The 26,236-nt window shown below is 43.2% G+C and overlaps 1 protein-coding gene across 1 annotated transcript in view; it reads left to right on the forward strand.

Annotated features, from left to right (window-relative positions):
• Positions 1 to 14,993: 14,993 nt before the first annotated feature.
• alpk3a (alpha-kinase 3a) overlaps positions 14,994 to 26,236 on the forward strand; it is a 72,764-nt gene continuing 61,521 nt past the window's right edge. Inside the window, exon 1 of the mRNA XM_041178376.1 lies at positions 14,994 to 15,127. Coding sequence (XP_041034310.1) covers positions 14,994 to 15,127 — 134 coding nt within the window. The remainder of the gene's footprint in view (positions 15,128 to 26,236) is intronic.

A 26,236-nucleotide genomic window follows, 5' to 3' on the forward strand; every position in this document is an offset into this window, starting at 1 on the left:
CTTCAGAGATGCTTTGCAGACTTCCCCTAAAGCTTTTCCATTGCCCTCCTGGGAGTCTCCAGCCCTGACTGAGTCCAAGTAGAGCAGTTGCTTTGCCTGGTGTCTGGCATAGGAACGACATGTCCTGTCCAGCGGAGCTGGTTTTGAGTGATTAATGCCTCAATGCTGGGCAAGTTGGCTTGGGAGGGGACGCTGCAGCTGGACCACCTTTCTTGCCACCGGATTTAGAGGATCTTGCGTAGGCACCACTGATGGTACTTCTCCAGTGCTTTGAGGTATCTGCTGTAGGTTGTCCAATCTCCAAACCATACAGGAGTGTGGGAATCACTGTTGCCTAGTAAACCATGACCTTAGTGTCGGGTTTGAGGTCCTTGTCCTCAAATACTCTTTGCTTCAGTTCATTGAAGGCTGAGCTGGTACATTGGAGGTGATGGTAAATTTCATCGTCCAAGTCTGCCTTCCTCGAGAGCAGGCTCCCAAGATATGGAAAATGGTCCACCTTTTCCAGAATTATGTCATTGATCCCAATCGATGTGAGGAGGTGTTGTGCTGTGGGAGCTGGTTGGAAGAGGATCCCAGTTTTCCAGGTGTTTAGTGAAAGGCCCATTTTCTCATGTGCTTCAGAGAAAGGGTCGACAAAGACCTGGAACTCAGCTTTTGAGTCAGTGCACATGCAAGTGTCATCTGCATACTGGAGTTCATTAAATGAGTTGGAGTGATTTTGGTTTTGGATTGAAGGTGTGTAGGTTAAACAGTTTCCCATATGTTCTGCAAATTATCTCCAAGCCGATGGGTTATTTTCTGGAGGCGAGGTGCTGTATTGCAGTGAGGAAGATAGAGAAGCGGGGTTTGTTCAATAATACAGCCTTGTTTGACCCAGGGCTTCACAGTGATAGGGTCTATGGCAGTTCTATTGGTGAAGATCATGGCTGTATGTCATTGTGGAGTAGGCATAGGAATGTCACCCTTACACTCTGTCTGTTGCACTGGCACTACCACCTCAGGACCAATTTCCCTAAGGATTGTGGCATCAGCCCTCCAACTCACCCACACACAGCACCTCCTACTAGCTTTGGAGGGTGAGATTGAAGGTTCCATAGGTCATGGCATAAATCCAAGAGGGCACCATTAGGGTTGTCAACTCTGATTTGATGTATTCCCAAAAGACCTCAACTGCCCCAACCCTCCACTCCCACCACCCAACACACCTGTCCTCATCAAAAACCAAAATAGAATTACCTGGAAAAACTCAGCAGGTCTGGCAGCAACGGCGGAGAAGAAAAGAGTTGATGTTTCGAGTCCTCATGACCCTTCAACAGAACTGATTGAATATTAGAAGAGGGGTGAAATATAAGCTGGTTTAAAGTGGGGGTGGGGGTGGGGGGTGGGGGGAGAGAAGTGGGGGGGGGCGGCGCGGTGGTGTGGTTGTAGGGACAAGCAAGCAGTGATAGCAGCAGATAATCAAAAGATGTCACAGACAAAGGAACAAAGAAGTGTTGAAGGTGGTGATATTATCTAAACAAATGTGCTAATTAAGAGTGGATGGTAGGGCACTCAAGGTACAGCTCTAGTGGGGGTGGGGTGGAAAGACTAGCAGGGCATACAATATTTAAAAATAATGGAAATAAGTGGGAAAAGAAAAATCTATATAAATTATTGGAAAAAACAAAAGGAAGGGGGTGGGGATGGAGGAGGGAGTTCAAGATCTAAAGTTGTTGAATTCAATATTCAGTCCAGAAGGCTGTAAAGTGCCTAGTCGAAAGATGAGGTGCTGTTCCTCCAGTTTGCGTTGGGCTTCACTGGAACAATGCAGCAAGCCAAGGACAGACATGTGGGCAAGAGAGCAGGGTGGAGTGTTAAAATGGCAAGCGACAGGGAGGTTTGGGTCTTTCTTGCGGACGGACCGCAGGTGTTCTGCAAAACGGTCGCCCAGTTTACGTTTGGTCTCTCCAATGTAGAGGAGACCACATTGGGAGCAACGAATGCAGTAGACTAAGTTGGGGGAAATGCAAGTGAAATGCTGCTTCACTTGAAAGGAATGTTTGGGCCCTTGGACGGTGAGGAGAGAGGAAGTAAAGGTGCAGGTGTTGCATCTTTTGCGTGGGCATGGGGAGGTGCCATAGGTAGGGGTTGAGGAGTAGGGGGTGATGGAAGAGTGGACCAAGGTGTCCCGGAGGGTACAATCCCTACGGAATGCCGCCGGGGGGTGAAGGGAAGATGTGTTTGGTGGTGGCATTATGCTGGAATTGGCGGAAATGGCGGAGGATGATCCTTTGAATGCGGAGGCTGGTGGGGTGATAAGTGATGACAAGGGGGACCCTATCATGTTTCTGGGAGGGAAGAGAAGGCATGAGGGCGGATGCGTGGGAGATGGGCCAGACATGGTTGAGGGCCCTGTCAACGAACGTGGGTGGAAAAGCTAGGTTAAGGAAGAAGGAGGACATGTCAGAGGAACTGTTTTTGAAGGTAGCATCATCAGAACAGATGCGACGGAGGCGAAGGAATTGAGAGAATGGGATGGAGTCCTTACAGGAAGTGGGGTGTGAGGAGCTGTAGTCGAGGTAGCTGTGGGAGTCAGTAGGCTTGTAATGGATATTGGTGGACAGTCTATCACCAGAAATTGAGACAGAGAAGTCAAGGAAGGGAAGGGAAGTGTCAGAGATGGACCATGTAAAAATGATGGAGGGGTGGAGATTGGAAGCAAAATTAATAAATTTTTCCAAGTCCCGACGAGAGCATGAAGCAGCACCGAAGTAATCATCGATGTACCAGAGAAAGAGTTGTGGGAAGGGGCCGGAGTAGGACTGGACCAATGTATGTTTCACATACCCTATAAAGAGACAGGCAAACTTTGGCCATTCTTTGGCAAACTGGCCAGATCAAGAGCGATGCTGGATTCCCTCCTTCCTCCCGCCTATTTATTTTCTCCATTGAGTCATCTTTGCTTTTGTGTGAACTAGACTAGAATTTTGTGCAAGGACTCTTGTCTGATTTCCTGCATTTGCTCCGGCTTCCTGCCAGGCAATGCAACCTCTGGACTAACTCGAATGTAAAAATAGTAAACTGAAAGAGCTGCTTATCCTAATTTCTAATCAATCAACAAGTACCTGACCTTTGGGCAGCCTGTTTTACAAATCTTGAGAATCATTCCTTAATCAGCATGTCCTAGGGAAGTCAGCCAACTACAAGTCAGTCCTTAACTACAAACCATTGCACTTTCATGGAATAAAGCAAAAACACAGATAAAGGGTCATGAGGACTCGAAACGTCAACTGTGCTCTTCTCCGCCGATGCTGCCAGACCTGCTGAGTTTTTCCAGGTATTTCTGTTTCTGTTTTTGTTTTGGATTTCCAGCATCCGCAGTTTTTTGTTTTTATCACTGTTAACAATGGTCATTAGGGGTCAGTAGAAGTTCAAATTCCGAGCCCAACCATTGTTAACAATTGTTAACAATCAACCTTCAAAGCCAAAGGGCTATTATCACCTTCTACTTCTGTAACTTTGAACAAAACTCTATTCATCATTACCGCATTGTATAGCATTGATGTAAGAGGTTTTGATCTAATGGACTGTCACAATTTGACATACCTAACTACTTTGAGACAATGTGTTCAATGCTCTCATCTCACAAACAATAACTGGGCTTTCAACTCTTTAATGTTTTTTCAAAACATTAAATATGCAGAGATGTACTGAAGGCAGATTTCCAACTTATAAACTTGTTATAAACAGTTATAAATAGCCCCATGTCTCTTAGTAACATTATTATATGATGCTGTATATTCCAGATCATTCTAACATCAATTTGTGAAATGATCTGCAAGAATCATTGGATATTAGTTTACAAGAGATTTTGAGATTCTTCCTCCCAACCAAGGAAACGGAGGTATAAGTATCACATTACACTGTACAGAAGTCATTCTCGAGTTTTCTATTTCGAATATGGAGCCTTTCAACACAACAGTGCAGATCTCTATATTGTTATATTCCTAACTCCACTCTGTGCAGCCACCCAGATGATAAGTATGTCTGACCTGTGTGAGTGTTGAGTGGTCCAATAGACAGGATGAGGACAATGATGGTGAATGTGAGAGAGTGAATGTTGATGTCCCTTGAACCGGCAGTGAGTGCGGGCCCTTTGGATGTGTGATGGGTTTGTGAGTGTGTGAGTTGAGAGTGATGAAAAGAGTGACTTACCCTGGCGGAACAGAGGAGATCATTCATTCTCTTGCGGCAGTGGGTGGGTGTCCTCTTTTGAAGGGCATTGGCAATGATCACTGCTGCCATACCCTTCCAAGCTAGGTTAGTGCTGTTGCTGCCCATCCTGTGGCCAGAGTGGGCATAGAGGACATCCCGGCAGGCCTCCATGGCATCCAGGTCGCTCAAGAGCCACGTTGCTGAGCCTGGGGGCTGCAGTCTTCTTCAATTTCAGGGCGTTGTCTTCCATGCAGCAGTGGTGAGCTTTTAGCACCGAGATGTGTGCTTGCGTCTGGACCTTAAACATGGCGCCTGGCATGATGCAGCGGCGGGGTGATGGTGGGTGGGCGATAGAGAGCCTACCCACCATGGGAACGGTGTGTTTCCAGAGAGTGTATAAATAATGAGGTGGGCGCGGGATGAAACGCCAAGAAAACCCGCCATCACTGTCAGCATGCAGCACACTGTTTTAGTTACCTGAAAAAACTCAGCAGGTCTGGCAGCATCGGCAGAGAAGAAAAGAGTTGACGTTTTGAGTCCTCATGACCCTTCAACAGAACTGAGTGAATATTAGGAGAGGGGTGAAATATAAGCTGGTCTAAGGTGGAGGTGGGGGGGGAGAGAAATGGGGGGGGCGGGGGGGTGATGTGGTTGTAGGGACAAGCAAGCAGTGATAGGAGCAGATAATCAAAAGATATCACAGACAAAAGAACAAAGAGGTGTTGAAGGTGGTGATATTATCTTACCAGGAAAAACTCAGCATTTCACCCCTCTCCTAATATTCACTCAGTTCTGTTGAAGGGTCATGAGGACTCGAAACATCACCTATTTTCTTCTCTGCCGATGCTGCCAGACCTGCTGAGTTTTTCCAGGTAATTCTGTTTTGTTTTGGATTTCCAGCATCCGCAGTTTTTTGTTTATATCTCTGTGTTTAATTGACTGCCACCCCTCTTCAAGAAATGCCTACCTTGAAGAAGTTCTGCTCCTCTCTGCGACAAGATTTCCATATCTCCCTTTTGCCTTGTTCCTTTCTCAGTGACTGTACCTTGAGTGCCCTGCCATCCATTCTTAATTAGCACATTTGTTTAGATAATATCACCACCTTCAACACCTCTTTGTTCTTTTGTCTGTGACATCTTTTGATTATCTGCTCCTATCACTGCTTGCTTGTCCCTACAACCACACCACTCCCCCCCAACTTCTCTCACCCCCCACCTCCCACCTTAAACCAGCTTATATTTCACCCCTTTCCTAATATTCACTTAGTTCTGTTGAAGGGTCATGAGGACTCGAAACGTCAACTCTTTTCTTCTCCGCCGATGCTGCCAGACCTGCTGAGTTTTTCCAGGTAATTCTGGTTTTGTTTTGGATTTCCAGCATCTGCAGTTTTTTTTTTTGTTTTTAACACTGTTTTAGTTGCCTGCTACCACACTTAGTGCAAATTTAGGAAAATTCTGCCTTTTGACTGTTCCCAGAACCTGGTTGATCATCAGACTGGCTTGCTCTCTGCACCTTTTTAAACTGATGTCTCCACTGTTCTCCACACCTTTTTAAACTGACATCTCCCCACCCCTCGTGCCCTTTTTAAACTGACATCTCCGCTGCTCTCTGCCCCCTTTTTAAACTGACGTCTCTGCCACTCTGTGCCCTTTTTAAACTGAAGACTCTGCCACTCTCCGAGCCCTTTCTAAACTGCGCCCTTTTTAAATTGATGGCCTCCACCGTGTTCTGTGCCCTTTTAAAAACTCCAAATGGGCAAAAATACAAAACAGTAACCAGAGGGAATGAGTATGCGATCATCACCTTAAAATCAAAAGACAGGTAGTTATTTTATGAAGAAGGCTGTTAGAACTGGAATACTCCAACAGAAACTGGTGTAATATGTCTTTAAGGGATATCAGTATGACATCGTTAGAAGGGAAAGCTGTCATGTGATCCAGTCTTAGTTTCATTTTTGCTTTCAGCAGAGCTCACAAACACAGCTCTGATGCTGCCAAGCTTTATACCTATATACAACTGTTCTCGTGTTCTCATGTGCAGTGAGCTACTGCTCAAATAAAAATCCGGTAAGCTGACGGATCCCTCGTGGTGCGATTGCAGCGCATAGCCTGTCAGGTCCAGGAGTGGGACTGCATGTCGGGAGGACTAGCACCAGTTTAGCTCAGTCGGAAAAGACAATTGGCCAGGGTGTGGGCCAGATCGATAGTGAACGAGGGAAAGTCAAACAAAAAAAACCATTATAAAAATTGGGCCGGAGAAAGTTATGATTACAATAGGCCGCTTTGGGAGTTGCTGAACAATAAATTGAATAAAAAGCAAAGACACCATTACTTCACGGTACGTTTCCACCACAACTCGTCTTCATGGCAGAGCTTCAGAAAAGATCACGAAAGTAGCTGCAGTGACACTTATCCCAGGTACTACAGAAGAAGGAAGGTCACAGGGGAATTGTCAGAATATCCAGAAGATTCCCCAGTTTCAATCGAGATGCAGCTGACCTACTAGCCAAATTCAAATGTTTAAACAGCGTACAGAGCTATAGTTTCTTGATTCAGGTGGGTCTGATCCAGAAAGGCAATCCATAAGAATTTGCCTAGCAATTGGGAATGAAGGTGTACACAGGCTGAACACGTCAGGATTAACAGAAGAAGAGCTAAAGAATCCCAAAAGTCATGGAAGACATTGGAAGACCGGTTTAAAATTATGTTAAATTTCCATTTTCATCAACTAGAGTTCATGTCATTTTGACAACAGCCTACAGAATCCATAGGCGGCTTCTTCAGCAGATGCAGAGATAAAGGTATAGACCGTGCGATGTGGAAGGCCATGGCAAAAACTGCTACTGTGAATATTTTGGCATACACCAATTTACTTATTCCATGTGCAGGATCCATAGTCCTGGAGTGCAAATACAATCAATCCTCCAGGGTGTCACAGGTGTTCTACATTGTGGAAACTAAAGGCCTAGCCATTGCAGGTCTACCAGCATGTCATGACCTCACACTAGTAACAATCCATGGAATCAGTCAGACATCACAAGGCAAATCAACCACAAAAACTACTCTCATTACCTCAGTTCACAACCTAAAATCAAAATATCCAAAATGTTTAAACAAAATTGGCAGTATTAATGGAGCTGCAACGTTACACTTTCAGAAGAATGCAAGTCTGTCAATTAATCCACCACATAAATGCAGCATCCACATACAAGACAAATTGAAGATCAAACTAGACAAAATGGAGAAAGACAAAATCATTACAACGGTGTATAGATTTATCTCGCATCATAAAGAAGGATGGATTATTGAGAGCATGCCTCAATCCACAATATTTAAATACAGATTTGAAATGTTGCTCTTACCCATTAGAAGAATTAAATCTGAGATTTGCAGGTGCAACGTTCTCTCGAACACTGATGCCAAACATGGTTACTGGTCAGTGCACCTCATGGGGAAGATCCAACAGCTTACTACATTCTGTATCCCATTCAGATGATACTGTTTTCAACGGCTTCCTTTCAGGCTATCTGTTAGCCAGGATCTCTTTCAAGTTCACATGGACTGCATTAAATGCACAGTACCAGGATGCATCTGTATCACATATAATATAGCTGTTGTGGGCAGAACAAAGCAAGAACATGACCATAATCTACACCTATTGATGCAAGCGATATGTAACGAATGATTGGTGTTTAACAGTGTAAAATGCAACATCAGCGTGCAGCAGATCAATTTGTTTGGTTCTATTTATTCCAATGCTGGCCTATGTCCCAATCGAAGTAAAGTAGAGAATTTTAAAGTCAGGACAACACCTCAAGATAAGGACAATCTTTGGTGATGTCTACGTCTTTTTAATTTCTTGTCTCCAAATATTACCAATTTTGCCCAAAAATCTTCATCACTAAGGGATGTGTTGAGAAAGGACGTGCCTTTCCTGTGACATGAAGACCACCAATACCTCTTTCAAGCACTGAAACAGAGATTATCAGAAGCATCAACATTGCAATTTAAGATAACTACCCTGGAGATAATTGTCTCACAGAAAGGTCTGGGAGCATGTATACTACAGAAAGGCAAACCAATTGAATTTGCTTCAAAATCTCTGTCTGCAACACAATCTAGCTACTTTCAAATCGAGGGGGAAACATTAACTTTAGTGTTTGTAATCATGCCTTTTCATACCTATTTATTTGGCAAAGGATTCATGGTAGAGACTGACCACAAGCCTTTGGAGACAATTTAGCAAAAACCATTGACCAGTGCACTGCCAAGATTGAAACGTCTGTTTAGATTTTAGAATTAGATTTAAGAATTTAGAATGAATTTAAGAATTTAGATTCTGGTTGGGCAAGGGAATCAAAGGTTATCGGGGGTAAATGGATATGTAGAACTCGAAACACATACAGATCAGCTATGATCTTATTGAATGGCGGAGCAGGCTCGAGGGGACGAAAGGCATACTTCTGTTCCTATTTTGTACATTTGTCTGTTCGAATGTTCATATGTTCTTGGTACGACTGTGAGGTGGGGTATAAGCTAGATAACCTGGTGATCACAGTGGATACACTTAGCAAATTGCCTAAACCAGCAAAACAGAAGATATATTCTTAGATCTGCAAGTTGACTTCATTAACATTGAACTTGAAACTATTCTCCAAGTTGATCTGGTACATTTTGTGCAACCCAAAAGCAGCAGCTACAAGAAGAAACGGCAAAAGATATTACACTACAGAAACTGGAAAACCATCACTGAAGGATGGCCTGATTCAATTCAGCATGTCCACGAACATGAGCTCATTTTGGCCTTATCAAGACGAGCTAGGTTTCTCCCGAGGAGTCATTTTTAAAGGCAGGCAGGTCATTATACCATAATCTTTGTGACCTGATATTCTCAACCAACTTCATCACTCACACGTGGGTATAGGCCAGACAAGAGAGACAGTCTATTGGCCATGTGTGAACAAAGACATCGAAATTGTTGTCAAGAAGTGCGAGGCATGTCAAGAACATATACCAAATCAGCACAAATTGTTTCCATATGAAGATCCTACCTATCCTTGGTCCAAAATCACATCCAATCTCTCTTATGTTCATAGCGTTAACTTCATTGTCATCATCGACTACTTTAACAAATACCCCATTATTGGACAATTACACAATACATCAAGCACAACTGTTGTGCACACTAAATGTTATTTTCAGTTTATTTGTACCTAGAGCGATCATTATGATAACAGTCCACAATATATTGGTAAGCCATTTCAAAATATGTGTGAGAAGTGGAATTCAGGATCCCACAGAAGGTATGTGGCTACCAGCCAAGGTGACAAGGATTTGTTCAGAACCAATGTCCTATGAAGTCATTACACACAAAGGCGCAAAGGTGAGGCATAACTGAAGACAAATCAGATCCATCCCAGATCCTTAACCACCGTATAGTCCTATTGAATCTAGGACAAGATACCAAATGCAACCGGGAACAACTTCCAAGAATGACAATCCCATAGAGCACTGTGAGCAATTAAAAAAACCTCCATACAAGGTTACCATTACAAGATCTGTGTGGACCAGCAGATTACCTCCATACTTTACAGATTCATAGATTCATCAGTTCTGTGCACTTATGGAATGGTAACTAAACATGAAATGTATTGTAAATAATTATAGTTTTTGGAAGGGGGAAGGATCTTTAAAATGAAAGGGGGTGTTGTAGTATGCCTTTCAGAGATATCAGCATGAAATCACTAGAATGGAAATGTATCATGTGATCCTGTTTTAGTTTCACTTTTGCTTTGAGCAGAGCACAAACACAACTCTGATGTCTTCAAGGTTTATACGTTTGTGCAACTGTTCTCATGTGCCTAGCATTACAACCCAACCCCAGGTGAGGTTCCCCAAGGTTGTTGATCCAGGTGAGACCCCTAATTTTGTCACCGTCTGGTTGGGACACCCCCAAATTGTTATGCCCTGGGTGAGGATGGATGAACTGGCTCCCTGTCTTTATTCAGCCACCACCGCCCCCCCCACCCACCACATTGGTCGCAACAAGATTTAATCTAAAAAGGACCCCTTTCACTTCCGGTTCCAATCATTCTGGTCTTGAAGGAGCCAATTTGATCAGACTTTCTTGAGCTAAAGGTAAGAGTAAGTTTATTACTACTAAGGCAAGAAAGAATAAAACACATGCATATATGGTCATGCAGGCTAAAAGTAAGAATTTAGCTTTAAGTAAGTGAATATATGGAACAGTCGCGGCTGTTGCGATTTGAGATTCCAGTAGAAATGACTCCCGTAGATGAATTGTCGGTTCCGAGGTTCCAGTAGAGTTAACTCCAGTAGATGAATAGTTGGTTTCATGGTTCGAGTAGAATTGAATTCGGTAGAGACGGAGAGAGATCGGGATACCTGCAAAATGGTGATTTGCAGGGGCACTGTGTGTGGATGCTACTTCTGAGTCAAACTTCCAGCACTTGCTCTCTCTCAGAACACCCACCAACAGACAGACACCAGGGCAGTATTTCAGCTCGCTTTTAACCCCTTTGTATATTCCAAGTGGGAAGCAAATACACAAATCTGTCTGGGCATTGCTCACTGGATTTCTTGATGAAATAATACTTTTCTCCCATTATGTCCCATTGTCTCTACCGGAGGAAGCAATTAGTTTCTGGATGTCTTTAGAAGTACCTTGTCTGGCAACAAGGTGGGGTCCATTACCCTAAGAGTCACCCGGCAGCATTCCAGCCAGCTTCAGAATCACACTGAAGTGTCTGCCATCTCTGTATCACACTGGGGTGCCAATCTCAGTTCTTAACGCGGCATGAGCAAGAGTTGCCAACCCTGATTGGACACATTCTTGCAGGTTCCACAACCTCTCTACTCCAATCATGCAGCTCAGGAAAACAGCTTTCCCCCCATCCCACTCACATCTCTGATACTTTGAAACCTTATAACAGACAAGTTGGGCCAAGAATGGCCCAATAAACTGAGCAGCAGCCGTCGACTGAATGGTGCAAGACAATCTGGCCATGGGCTAAAGGGAAACAATATACTTTACCCTGGCCCCCCACATTACGTTTTAAATGTTATAGGAAGAGTGTATAGTTTTGGAGTACTTCCTGGCACTAACCTATGTATGAGATTTAATAGAGATGTTCAGAGTTATGATGAGCCTTGGTAGAATAGACAGAGAAACAGAAATTGTTTCTCCTGTTTGTAGGGTTGCCAACTCTCCAGGATTGGCCTGGAGTCTCCAGGAATTGAAGATTAATCTCCAGGACACTGCTGTGTGCAATCCTGGAGAAAAATCATTGGGGCATAAGAAAGATTGTTTTTAAAAAATTTTCTTTGAACATTTCTCTTTAGCAGATTTAGAAATATTGAAAATGGGGGGAAAAGGGCTAAAATAAAAATAAAATACTGCGGATGCTGGAGATCTGAAATAAAAACAGAAAATACTGGGAAAGCTCAGCAGATCCCCAGGGCCTGATAATCTACACCCCAGAGTACTAAAGGAAGTGGCCCTGGAAAGATTGGAAGCATTGGTGGTCATCTTCCAAAATTCTATAGACTCTGGAGCAGTTCCTACAGATTGGAAGGTGGCAAATGTAACCCCACTATTTAATAAAGGAGGGAAAGTAAACACGGAGAATTACAGACCAGTTAGCCTAACATCAGTAGTGGGGGAAATGCTAGAGTCTATTATAAAAGACGTGGTAACAGAACACTTTGAAAGCATTGATGGGATTAGACAAAGTCAGCATTGGTTTATAAAAGCGAAATCATGCTTAACTAATCTACTGGAGTTTTTTGAGGATGTAATTAATAGAATAGATAATGGAAAACCAATGGATGTGGTAAATTTGGATTTCAAGAAGGCTTTTGATAAGGTCCCACATAAGAGGCTAGTGGGCAAAATTAAAGCACATGGGATTGGGGGTAATCTACTGGCACGGATTGAGAATTGGTTGACAGACCGTAAACAGAGAGTGGGAATAAATAGGTCTTTTTCCGGGTAGCAGGCGGTGACTAGTGGTGTACCGCAGGAATCAGTGCTTGGGCCCCAGCTATTAATATATAAATGACTTGGATGAGAGAACCAATTGCAATATTTCCAAGTTTGCTGATGACACAAAACTTGGTGGGAAGGTTGTGAGCTGTGTGGAGGATGCAAGGAGGTTTCAGGGCCATTTAGACAAGTTGTATGCGTGGGCAAACACATGGCAGATGCAGTATAACCTGGATAAATGTGAAGTTATATGCTTTGGTATGAAAAACAGAAAGGCAGAGTGTTATTTAAACAGTGATATATTGGGAAATGTGGATGTATGTACAAAGGGATCTGGGTGTCCTTGTACACCAGTCAATGAAAGTAAATAGGCGCAGCAAGCAATTATGAAGGCAAATGGTATGTTGGCCTTCATTGCAAGAGGATTTGAGTTCAGAAGCAGGGATGTCTTTCTGCAGTTATACAGGGCCTTGGTGAGACAATACCTGGAGTATTGCATGCAGTTCTCGTCTCCCTACCTAAGAAAGGATATATTTGCCATCGAGAGAGTGCAGCGAAGGTACACTAGGCTGATACAGGGGGTGGCAGGACTGTCGGATGATGAGAGATTGGTTCAACTGGACCTGTAATCACTAGAATTTAGTAGAATGAGGGGGGGATCTTATATGAACATATAAAATTCTAACAGGGCTAGACAGACTGGATGCAGGGAGGATGTTTCCCCTGGCTGGGGAGTCTAGAACCAGGGGCCACAGTCTCAGGATACAGGGCAGGCCATTTAGGACTGAGATGAGGAAAAATTTCTTCACTCGGAGGGTGGTCAGCCTGTGGAATTCTCTCCCACAGAAGGTTGTGGAGGCCGGGTCACTGAGTATATTCAAGAAAGAAATTGATAAATTTTTGGATATTAGGAGCATCAAGAGGTATGGAGAGAAAGTGGGAAAATGACGTAGAGATGGAGGATCAGCCATGGTCATAATGAATGATGGAGCAGGCTCGAAGGGCCAAATGGCCTACTCCTGCTCCTAGTTTCTATGTTTCTATGTAGATCTGGCAGCATCTATGGAGAGAGACAGAGTTAACATTTTGAGTCCAATATGACTCGTCTTCAAAACTGAAATATTGGCTGTTTGGCTGACAGTCAAAGTATCATCCAATTGGGTAATGAGTCTTTTAGCTTTCCAACTGGTGTAGAATGGCAATACATCACTAGGATGGATGTGTTGACCGTCTAATGGCTGAAGTGTGGGGGCAAGTCAACTGATGAAACCTCCAGGAACACATTTAATCACACTTGGCGACCCTAGTTTGTAACCAGTAGAGACCAATTTAACTGTCAAAAGAACCAAGGTTGCAGGTGAGGAAATTCTTAGGTAGTTTTTATGAATTGGAATGCATTGCATGAAAGGTAGCTGGTGACTTGTACATCAACTTGAAAGGATTTGTGTTTGGTTTAATTCAGGATGCTTTGTTGAACTAAGAGGAATGAAATCAAGAACCTTTTACTGTCAGGAGTTAACGATTTGAAACACTCTAGGCGATTCAGTCTGCAGAGTTTTCAAATGTTCAATGAAGTTAGGAAAAAAACTTTATCTCAACGTCCCATGATTATTTCTGCAGGATTGATCAGTGTCCAAGAGATTAATCTTTAATTCCTGGAGACTCCAGAGCAATCCAGGAATGTTGGCAACAATAGTTTAAACCCACAACTTTCAAGACTTATAGTTAAGTGTTACGAAGTACACCAAATTTACACAATCTTTCCTTTTCACGTTTACAATACAAAGTGAGGTTGTGTATTGTTTACTTATAACCCATGGCCAAATTGTTCTGCACCCTTTTGATTGACGGCTCCGGCTGAGTTTACTGTGCCTTCTGCTCTTGGTCAAACTCGCCCGGCATGTGCTGGTGAGTCAGGCACTCCGTCTCATGCACACAACATAGGACACAGCTAGTACAAACACCAACACAAGTTGGGAAATAAAACAAACTGAAAACAGCAATAGGCTCTCAAAACCTCTGCAGCAATCACATCCAATCGCGCCCAGTGTGACTTTTCCACTGTGTGTATGTTTTTTGTTCTGTCCAGAATGCAAAAACAGTAATCTTTTGGAAAGTGCGTTTGCAGACCGCAGGGTTCCTTAAATAGTCCTGGAATAGGGAGGGGGCGTTGATTGACAGCTACAGCCATTCGAGCAAAGGGGCTAAAGACAAGTCTCAGAGGAGGTGGAATGGTGAGGACAAACTTGCTTCCATTGTATTAGAGCTATTATTTTGCACATTAGAAACCTTTAAGCCGTGGGTCCATTGTAAAACACACTTCTGCTGACAAGGTAAGTGAGCTTTTCTCAAGGAACGGGGTGGATCATACAGATAGCCTTCTGAAGCTGGCGCTGTCTATTTTTAAACTCAAACACGCTATAACTTTTCACCCAGGCTACTTTTTTAATTTGCAAAGGCTCTTAATTTTTTTTTATAATTGCAAAAGCAACGATTTTTAAATGAGGGATTGAGAGTAAATGATATGCAGTTAAATTTCTATACATATTTATTGTTTGTTTCGGTGTTTGAAATAGGATATTTCTAATTCGATAGTTGCAGTAAGTAATTTCACTTAATGCTGAAACTTCCTTTGCAGCTGGTGTATATAAAATCGAAAGGATTTGGGTCTGGGTTTAGACTGGTCGCTCCGTTGGATTAAATTTGCAAAGAGGGTAAAACCAAGAGGAGTCGAGTATTTGAAACGACCTGCAAGATTCTGTCTGCCTGAGTTTCAGAGGGGGGAGGATAGAATGAGTTCCAAGCGAGTTATCCGATCTTATTCTGCCAACGGCCGCTATTCTTTTGACACTAACGAGGAGGTTGAACCTCCTTCCAGGGGAGATGCCAGCCGCAATTATTTCCTCAACGTGCGACCTGAGAACAGGTGAGATGTGAGAAAAGACCCCCAGTTAATTTCAGAAACATTCAGCCCCGCTAACTTGGTCCTCTATTTAGTTAGATCATGGCTGATGTGTATCTCATCAGCACCTACCCACCTTGGTGGTCCTAACCCTTTATGCCCCTTCCTAACAAAAATATATCTATCTCAGCTTTGAGATTTTCAGTTGACCCCCACCCAACCCTGAACCATTTTGGGGGAGAGAGTATTCCAGATGTCCAAGACCCTTTGTAACAGTGTGTCAACACAATCTCAGCCTGAAGCGCCCCCCCCACCCCTCAAATAGGACTGACAGCAGATATCAGGGGTCTGGGTAGGTAGTTGCACATCTTGGGCAATGACAATTGAGGGAATTGGCGGGTGGGCCATTGTCAGTGGCAGGGAATGGCAGGGAATCCCGGAAACTCAGGGAACCTGGAGCTCCTGCTGAATTTAGTGGCAGGACGTTATTTCAATTTTTGTCCTCAGTTCACACCACCTCCACCCCCCTGCAGTTGGCCAGATTGACAGGCTGCTGTGGGAAAGCCAGGTTCTGGGGACTGGAGAGGAGGGAGGAAACATCATGTGTGGGTGGTGGGGTGTGGATTTCACAGGCGGAAGGGGGTGATGTGGAGATTGTGGGGAGGGAGGCAGATTGTAACAGGTTTGCCTGCAAGTCTTGGGGGGAACACTCCAGCTCCTCCTGACCCATAAACAGAGCTGGAAGGGCACCTGCAGGCTGGATCTGATCATTCCCACCTCCCTTCAGCTGCCAGGTTTCCCGGGTTCTTGGAAAGTCCAAGGCATGCTGCCTCTTAAAAATATTATTAATGTTGACCCAGCTCTGACCTCCCATCCTGCTCCAATTCAACTTGGAGTAAGCACGTTCACAACAGGTGGGGCTCAGATACCCACTTTTATGATTTTAACCATCCCTTTCACCTGCGCTGAGGAGGTTAAAATTTCCCCTGTAGCACACAGTCAGGCTATTTGGCCCATCATGCCCTTCCCAGCGCTTTCAAAGCTATCCGATTAATCCCATTCGCTGCTCTCTCCCCATCACCCTATACCACTTTTCCTTTTCTGATATATATCCAATTCTCTTTCATAAGCTCTTGTTGAATCTGCTTCTGCTGCTCTCAGGCAGCGCAATGCAGATCACACACCAAATATCACATTGAGTTACGGATGCGGAGCTGCTGGATGATTCTGTGCTGCAGTGTAAAACCAGCAAGCACGTTCCAAGCTGCAACGTTTCCTGATCAAACAACTATCAAACAGTCTGAATTACTTAACAACAGTTAGACTTTGTGGCCTTAAATAGACACACCATCGCCACAGAATCATTCAAATCACAGGATGAAAGGAAGTCATTCAGCCCATTGTACCATTGCTAACTCTTCTACTTTAAACCAATTTCCCTGCCTGTCACAGACAGAATGCAGTTGCTTTCTTGCTGTTCAATAATCAGTATGTTTTTTACAGAAAAATATGAGTCTTTTCTTGCCCCTGGAGTGTGTATTCCAATTAAATAATTCAGCAGCAAGCTTTTGTGAGTTAAAAATAAAGAATGTTATTTATTCTCTCACACTTACCCTGAATTAATGCAATGTCACACACTTGGTCTCACGCATGCAAAAATACACACACACACACACACACACACACACAATACATAAAGATAGTGCACTTTTATAAATTACAGTTGCTTCAGTCTGTGACTTACAATTTACAGTCTCCCATATGGCAGGCCTACAGTTTCTTGAGTGGATTTGATGATTAAAATTTGAAGTGAGGGTCTTGTAAAGCCAAAGGTTCACTGAATTTCCAGGAGGTTATTTCTCAGGTGAACTTTGAAACTGGGACAGGTTAAGTAATTTGGCTGCTTGAAGACTTGCATTTAGTTTCAGAGTATGGTTCTCAAATTGGCTGATGACTAATGGATCTGCTGGGTCCTGGAGTGATAAGGGTGCAGCCCCTGAAACTAGTTTTGATCACAGGACCACTTGGTTGGCACCTCTGAGGCCAACCCAGTCTAGTTTGGATGGGGAGGAGGCCATCCTGATACCATAAGATATAGGAGCAGAAATTAGGCCATTCGGCCCATCGAGTCTGCTGCGCCATTCAATCATGGCTGATAAGTTTCTCAACCCCATTCTCCCGCCTTCTCCCCGTAACCTTTGATCCCTTTACCAATCAAGAACCTATCTATCTCTGTCTTAAATACACTCAATGACCTGGCCTCCACAGCCTTCTGTGGCAATGAATTCCATAGATTCACCACTCTCTGGCTAAAGAAGTTTCTCCTCATCTCTGTTCTAAAAGGTCTTCCCTTTACTCTGAGGCTGTGCCCTCGGGTCCTAGTCTCTCCTACTAATGGAAACATCTTCCCCATGTCCACTCTATCCAGGCCTTTCAGTATTCTGTAAGTTTCAATCAGATCCCCCCTCATCCTTCTAAACTCCATCGAGTATAGACCCAAAGTCCTCAAACATTCCTCGTATGTTAAGCCTTTCATTCCTGGGATCATTCTCGTAAACCTCCTCTGAACCCTCTCCAGGGCCAGCACATCCTTCCTGAGATACGGGGCCCAAAATTGCTCTCAATATTCTAAATGTGGTCTGACCAGAGCCTTATAAAGCCTCAGCATCACATCCCTGCTTTTATATTCTAGTCCTCTCAAAATAAATGCCAACATTGCATTTGCCTTCCTAACTACCGACTCAACCTGCAAGTTAACCTTAAGAGAATCCTGGACTAGGACTGCCAAGTTCCTTTGCACTCCAGATTTCTGAATTCTCTCCCCATTTAGAAAATAGTCTATGCCTCTATTCTTCCTACCAAAGTGCATGACCTCACACTTCCCCATGTTGTATTCCATCTGCCACTTCTTTGCCCATTCTCCTAACCTGTCCAAATCCTTCTGCAGCCTCCCCGCATCCTCAATACTACCTGTCCCTCCACCTATCTTTGTATCATCTGCAAACTTAGCCTGGATGCCCTCAGTTCCTTCATCTAGATCATTAATGTATAAAGTTAAAAGTTGTGGTCCCAACACCGACCCCTGCAGAACTCCACTAGTCACCGGCCATCTTCCTGAGAAGGACCCTCTTATCCCCACTCTCTGCCTCCTGCCAGACAGCCAATCTTCTATCCATGCTAGTACCTTGCCTCTAACACCATGGGCTCTTATCTTACTGAGCAGCCTCCTGTGCGGCACTTTGTCAAAGGCCTTCTGGAAGTCCAAGTAGATAACATCCATTGGCTCTCCTTTGCCTAACCTACTCATTACCTCCTCAAAGAATTCAAACAGATTTGTCAGGCATGACCTCCCCTTGATGAAACCATGCTGACTTTGCCCGATTTTACCATGTACTTCCAAGTATTCTGAAATCTCATCCTTAATAATGGACTCTAAAATCTTACCAATGACCAAGGTCAGGCTAATTGTCCTGTAATTTCCCCTATTTTGCCTCACTCCCTTCTTAAACAGGGGGGGTTACATTAGTGATTTTCCAGTCCTCTGGGACCCTCCCAGACTCCAGTGATTCCTGAAAGATCACCACTAACGCCTCCACTATCTCTTCAGCTATCTCCTCAGAACTCTGGGATGTAATCCATCTGGTCCAGGTGATTTATCCACCTTCAGACCTTTCAGTTTTCCTAGCATCTTCTCCTTGGTAATGGCCACCATACTCACCTCTGCCCCCCGACTCTCCTGAACTTTGGAGATGTCGCTTGTGTCTTCTACTGTGAAGACAGATGCAAAGTACCTATTCAGTTCCTCCGCCATTTCTTTGTTCCCCACTACTACTTCTCCAGCATCATTTTCCAGCGGCCCAATGTCCACTTTTGCCTCTCTCTTACCCTTTATATATCTAAAAAAAAAAACAGTGGGAAGTTGATAGTGGCCATTGAGCTTCAATCTTCCTTTTTGTCTAGTATGAAAGATGGAGACAGACAGTCTGGAAACTCATAGTCTTTAGGTGTTGGTCCACCCTTAAACAATGAGATGTGTGAATTCCCTGAAAACACTTGTCTTGGTATGTCAATTCTAGGTGGACAATTTCCCACCCAGAGTGATTCAATTAGAACTTTCCAGAAGCTTGTTAGTTTGTGTTGAATAAGCAAAGGTTACCTGACCCCTTGGCATTCACCATAACAGTTCTTGAGTGTCCATTTTAAACAAATAAAGGAGAGTTCCAGAAGCTTCCGTACAAGCACAGTCCATATTTAAAGTTATGAAAATGATGCCTTTACTGGGCATGACACAGTCCTTCCCACATATTATGCAGAGTTCCTTTTGAGTTATCACTAATTCATTAAAAACAGTTTGTGGCAAAGCACTTCATGTTCTAATAACATCTGTGAGGAAATATTTTTTCCAGCTTTGTCCTCTATTCTCTTTGATAATCTTGACTCTTTTACCCACTTTTTACCGATTCAGGATTAGTGGGAAACAATATTTTACCATTTATCTTCTTAAAATCTTTTGTCAATTGAAAATCTCTGTTAGATTCCCCCCCTTAAGCTGTTTCATGAAGAAAGCCCTAATTTTTCCAGTCCTTTACAACCAAACTATAGCCCTCCTGGAGTCTTTCATTACTGTTACCTTTCCATGGGCTTTAATAGATTTCCTAAAGTGGGGTGTTCCAAGACTCATGCTACATTTCAACTGCAGCCAAAACACTTGTACAAGCTCAGCATAATTTCTTTGCCTTTATATTGATGGTTCCCAGAATCTCACTTGCCTGAAGATGGAAAACCACTTTCACCTTTAAAGATCTACGCATTTCCCCCACTAATCCTCTGTTTTCATGAGTTTTGGAGTTTAGTTTTTTATTCCTTTCACTGTTCTTTTCCCCCAAAATGTAGCACTCCACATACCTCTGCACCTGCCATTAACCCCTCTGTTTCCATCAACTCTCTGTCATCTTGTGCAGCCTCTGGCATCTTTCCCCATATTTGATATCACCAGCAAACTTCAATATCATTCCTCTTGTGCCTAAGCCCAAATAATTTACCTGACTGGAAGGGTAAAGAGGTCCTGGGAGACAACAACAATCACCGAATCCCAGAATTGTTATTGTGCAGAAGGAGGCCATTCAGCCCATTGTGTCTGCACCAGCTCTCCGAATGAGCAATTCACCAAGTGCCATTCTCCTGCCTTCTCCTCATAATCCGGCACTTTCTTCCTTTTCAGATAACAGTCAAATTCCCTTTTGAATATTTCAGTTGTACCTGCCTCCACCACACTCTGAGGCAGTGCATTCAAGACTCTAACCACTCGCTGAAGGAAAAAGTTTTTTCTCATGCCGCTTTTGCTTCTTTTGCCAATTATTTTAAATCTGTGCCCTCTCGTTCTCAATCCTTTCATGAGTGGGAACAGTTTCTCCCTATTTATTCTATCCAGACCCCTCATAATTTTGAATACCTCTATTAAATCTCCTCTCAGTCTTCTTTTCTTCAAGGAAAAGAGTCCTAACTTCTCCAATCTATCTCCATAACTGAAGTTCCTCATCCCTGGAACCATACTCATTATTCTTTTCTGCATTCTCTCCAAGGCCTTCACATCTTTCCTAAAGTGCTGTGCCTAGAACTGGATGCAAAATTCTAGCTGAGGCCAAACTAGTGTCTTATACTAAGACGGCACCCACTAATCAGAAAAATACCATTTAACTCTAGACTTTATTTCTTGTCCTCTGTACATGTTACTGCATTCCCTTTAATGCTTTACTTTTCATAATGTGTTTTTTAAGTAGCATCTCATCAAACTTCCTTGAAAATCCAAATATATACAAACATATATACTAATATAGTACATGCTTTTTATCTATAATTGATTTCCTCAAGATGTCAATCTTAAATTAATCTACCTTATAAAAAGCGACACTGATTTTCCCTGATTAATCCTTTCCAAGTGAGCACACAACTGAGTTAAGATTACCTGGCCAATATTTCCTGCTTCTTCCTTTCAGCTTCCTTTGACAGGGTTTCGTTCTCTGTTGAATGTTTAAATGTAGAAGTGGCTCTTCTGCACCCTTCTTAGGTAGTCCTGCAGCCTTATCCCTGTCAAAACCAATGCTAAAAACAAAATAATCTCCTTTCTTTCCATGTGGCTCCATCCTTCTTTGACTGTACTTTTACTTATGTAGAATCTACAGTACAGATTATTCAGGCTACTCAGCTCAACAGATTTATGTTGGGATTTAAGCTCCTCATGAGCCTTATCCCATCCTTCTTCTAATTCTATCAGCATTCTTGTCTATTCCTTTTTCTCTCTTATCCTTATCACCCTTAAGTGCATATGTGCTATGCACCTCAACTACGCCTTGTGGTCCCAAGTTCCAAATTCTACCAATTCTCTGGCTAAATATAAAAGTTATTGATGTTTCACTTTATGTTCACAGTCTTTGCCCATGTTCTCCCTTGGACACCGTAATCTCACTTTATACTTCCTCTCTGCACTCATTCTTCCTGTAGTTTTCTTCTGTATTATACACTCTGCGTATGTCAAATGCCTTTTAATCTTTCTCTCCATCCATGGAACCCCTACCTTTGATATGACTCTCTTTCTCCTGTTTGGAACTTACTTAACTGGTATTTTCACCATCTTGTAGGTTCAATGTTTGATCTGCCAATTTTCCAGCCAGTTAGTCTGGGCTAGTTTTATGCCACTGAAATGATTTAATTTCCACTGCAACAACTTTAGATTGGATTCCATTTCTCTTTATCTATTTTCAACGTGATTCTGATTCATTTATTTGTGTTCAGCTTGGGTCAGGTTCTGACGTACAAAACAGGCCAATCACAAAGTGATTGATGGGGGAAGGCTGACATCACCCCCAAGAGCATCTAACAGGAAGTCCCAAGTCCCACTGCCCATGGAGTTGGCAAGTGGAAAACTATCTAACTTTTCATTAAAACGCAGTATCTATGATACTCCCCTCAACTACTTGTTCTAACAAGTTTCATATTCTATTATGTAATGTGCATTGTATTATTCTGCTGCTGAGATGGAGCCCTGCTTATTGTGACCTGTCCCCTTAAGTTAGTGATATAAACAGGAATATTAACTGTGGTCAGTTTAGGGAAGTTTGTAGGTTGGCGGATGCTTGTAAATTCCCAGTTGCGGGTCACAAATAACCTTGTGTTTTCATTTTTGACACTAGGAAGGTGGCATCTCAAGTATGAATAGCATAAATAATCAGATCTGTCAGGGCATTGCCCCTGAAATTCAGATGACACACCACATTCTAAGGACTGGAGCACTCAATTCATTATTCTGCTAATAGAAACAGAGCCACGGAAATGGATACACAAAGAGTTAGATTTCCCACATTGTTTAACCTTTGGGTTATACATCCCCCCCTTTGTTACCTAGGCCAGCCCTTGTTGGACATTTAATGTTGTAACAATGGAAACAGTCCTGCAGGCACTTCAAGAATTTCAAGTCTTGATCTTGCTTACTGAGAAAACTTAAACTTGCCCTGAATTACAATGCCCTTACTGCCACAAACCTTGCAAAATGCCTTCCCAAACTCATCCTTGATGGCCTTCTCACTATTTGGTGATCCCTCCCTAACTGAATACCATCATCTGTTAAACCTTCACGGCAGTTGTAATTTGCACCATTCATTTCCCCCCTATTTCTTCAGGAAATATTGTAGTCCGGAGTATTTAGCTTGACCTTGCTAAAGTCAAGTTTCTGTCAAACTAGTTAATGCATCCATTCCGTAGCAGAATAATGAATTGAGTGCTCCTGTTCTTGGAATGTGGTGTGTAATCTCACTTATCAGGGGCAATGCCCTGACAGATCAGATTATTTATGCTAATCGTACTTGAGATGCCACCCTCGTTGTGTCAAAAGTAAAAAACGCAAGGTTTCTTCAGACCCCTCCCCAACAGCATTGTGAGTGTACCTACACCACATGGACTGCAGCAGTTCAAGAAGGAAGCTCACCACCACCTTCTCAAGGGCAAATATGGATGGGCAATAAATGCTGGCCCAGTCAGCAAAGCCCACATCCCATGAATGAATTAAAAAAATTTACCAGCATCCGCCAATCTACAGACTTCCCTTAACCGACCCAGTAAATATTGCTGTCTATATCTTATGATTAAGGGGACAGGCCATAATAAGCAGAGCTCCACCTCAGCAGCAGAATAATACACTGCACATTACATAGTAGAATGTAAAACTTGCTAGAACATGCAGTTGAGGAGAGTATCATAGATACAGGATTTTAAGGGGAAGCTAGATAATTTCCCACATGTGTACTCCATGGGCAGCGGGACCTGGGATTTCTGATATATACTCTTGGGGGTGACATCAGTAGGGGGGGTGGTTAGCAGTCATAAGCCCTCCCCCCCCACCAATCACTTTGCGGCTGCTGGTTTTGTGTGTCAGATCCTGACCAAAGCAGACTGCAAATAAACCACTCACCAAGCTTTTCAATTCCTGATTGTGACTGGGCTTCCGTTTTGAGTCTGTTGCTAACACCATTTTGGCATTGGTGGTAAGACACCATGGCTGCATTGTGCCAGGTGCCATATCTGGACTGCCACCACTCCCCAATCTTTAGACATTAGTTCTGCCTCTTTGCGACGTTCTATGTTGGAAGAGCAATTTCCTACAATTTTTCCCTTAAGCCTTTCTTACCTAAAATGTTGTCCTTCTTAATGTTATTCTGGCCACATTTCAAAACAAGCCAAAAAAGCCAACTATTTTTATAAGATTAAAACTGTGAAATTCTGGAAATTACTCAGTGGTAACTGTAGAGAGAGAAACAGAGTTAATGTTTCAGGTCATTGACCTTTCATCAGAATCGTTTCCCAGTCCTGAAGACTCGATGGGCCAAAGGGCCTATTCTGCACTGTGTGATTCTGTGAAAGGTTACTGAGCTGAATTGTTAACTCTGTTTCTCTCACCACAGAAACTGCCTGACTTGCTGTGTGTTTTTCAGCATTTTCTGTTTATTATTTCAGGTTTACAGCATCTGCAGCATTTTGCTCCTGTTTCAACTAGTTTTAGGAATTATGATTTAGCCAAGTAGCATAAAGCTGTCAGATTGTGGTAAAACCCCAAATGGTCAATGATACCTTTTTTGGGAAGGAAACGTGCTGTCCTTACCTGTTGTGGCCTACACAGTTGACTCCTAAATGCCTGCTGAAGTGGCCTAGCAAGTTATTATCAACCAGGACAACCAGCAATATTTGCTAGCCTTGCCAGCGATGCCCAATTTGCGAGAATGAGTAACTTATTCCAAAAAAGTTTAAAGATGAGGTTTGAGGAGCACTTCCAGTTATACACTTAATTGAAACAAAGAACTCACTAACCACAGTGACAAATCCCCTGTGTGTATGTGGGTTCATCCTCACCAAAACTACTTTATTTGTAATGCACAACGTATGCTGACCATTTCCATGCTAGGTTCCACCACTTGTCTGTGCCAATTGAAAGTACCGTGGTGTCGTTGTGCTCTAAATCCCAAGATGACTTTGGATGAGGATGGCCATTTTTAGTTCATCGACCCTGCCAATCATTTGCTACATTTGCAACAGTGATGATACTTCAAAAGTACTGCATTGGCTGTAAAGCACTTCGGAATGCCCTGAGCTGTAAAAGCAATTACTTTCTGTCTGCTTTCCGTTTTTGTCCTAAGTTCCCCTATTGCAGCACCCAATCATTTCTTAAATAATTCCATGGTTTTCATCTCCATGACTCTATCTGGGAATGTCAGTCACTTCTTGTTTGAAGAATTCCCTGATATCGATCTTAAATTTACCTTTTTTTATTAGTTTTACCAAGATCCCCTTTATTATTCTCTGTAAGTAATATCTTTTCCATTCTTTTAACTATCACATTCCTTGATGTAAAATCATCGAGAGTTCCCCTTTCTGGACCTCAGTTTCTTCAGTATACAGTTTACAATGGTCACCCACACCCGGTGCTATTCTAGTGGCAAACTGCTTGGCAGACTTGCTTATTGAGCATTATCGTGGAGTTAGCTGATTGGCTAATTGAACTGTGTGGACTGAACTGCACAGACCGGGAAAGCTCCCACCACCCTCCCTCCCACCCACCCCATTTTGATCATGTATCTGTTGCTGAATGAACTGATCTCAGCTGGCGTGACAGTGGGGTCACTGCTGTTGGCTCCACATCTGGGAGTTAGGGCCAGCAGTCAAGCGGTGCACCCCTAAGGGAAAGCACAGAACTAAGCTGTGATGCTGCCCTGGTCAAATAGCCGGCCAGCCTCCACAGGAACGTCCATCCGGATCTGGTACCGCAAAGTTTCTGGTATCTGTGGAATGGTAGCTTAGTTGGAGTCAGGACCCCTGGAAATGAAAGCTCAGAAAATATTCAGGCAGAAATTAAAGTTCTATTTGTGCCAACATTTTTCAGAAAAAAAATACATTGACTAAGACTTAACTGAAGAAGACATTTAAAAGGTGCATTGCTGTTATAATAGGGAGTGTACTCCTTAAAACAAAGCATGTTGCAACACATGAACATGTACTAATCTTTCCAGCAAACATTTTTGGTTTTACATTTTTGCTATGTCAGATTTAAAATGCTTAAGCTCAGGTTTAAATTTGTGCCCGCACTCCTGCCAATCTCTGTAACCTTGTCCAGTGCTACATCCCCCTCCTTAAATTTGTGCCTCGAACTTTGGCTTCTTGTTTAACACCAATCCACACCCCCCGCTTGCCCAACAGTTGGCTGCCATGGTATCAAGGCACTTGGGCGAGTGCACTCCCTGAAGTCCATTGTCACAGCACATCGCTTTCGTCCTTTAAGACTCTCCCTCATATCCTCAGCTGCACATTCCGAGGCAGCTTGCCACCAAAGCGGATTACATTTTAGGACAGTACCAAAAGTTAGATCCTGCGGGCGAGAGGGAACCAGATGAATTGGGAAGGGGAAGGTGGCAGTGGACTTCAGCATACTGCTGTGGAGCCGGTATTTGGCATGGCTGGACATCCCGGCTCCCTATATATTCAGGTCAACATGTTTTTTAAAAAAGCTGTCTTGCCAGTAGTAGCCTGGCTAGGCCACACGCAGATCGAGTAATCCCGAACATAGCACAGACAGTGATCAGGGCAGCCCAG

This window comes from Carcharodon carcharias, chromosome 32, assembly GCF_017639515.1.
Source record: "Carcharodon carcharias isolate sCarCar2 chromosome 32, sCarCar2.pri, whole genome shotgun sequence".
NCBI lineage: Eukaryota > Metazoa > Chordata > Chondrichthyes > Lamniformes > Lamnidae > Carcharodon > Carcharodon carcharias.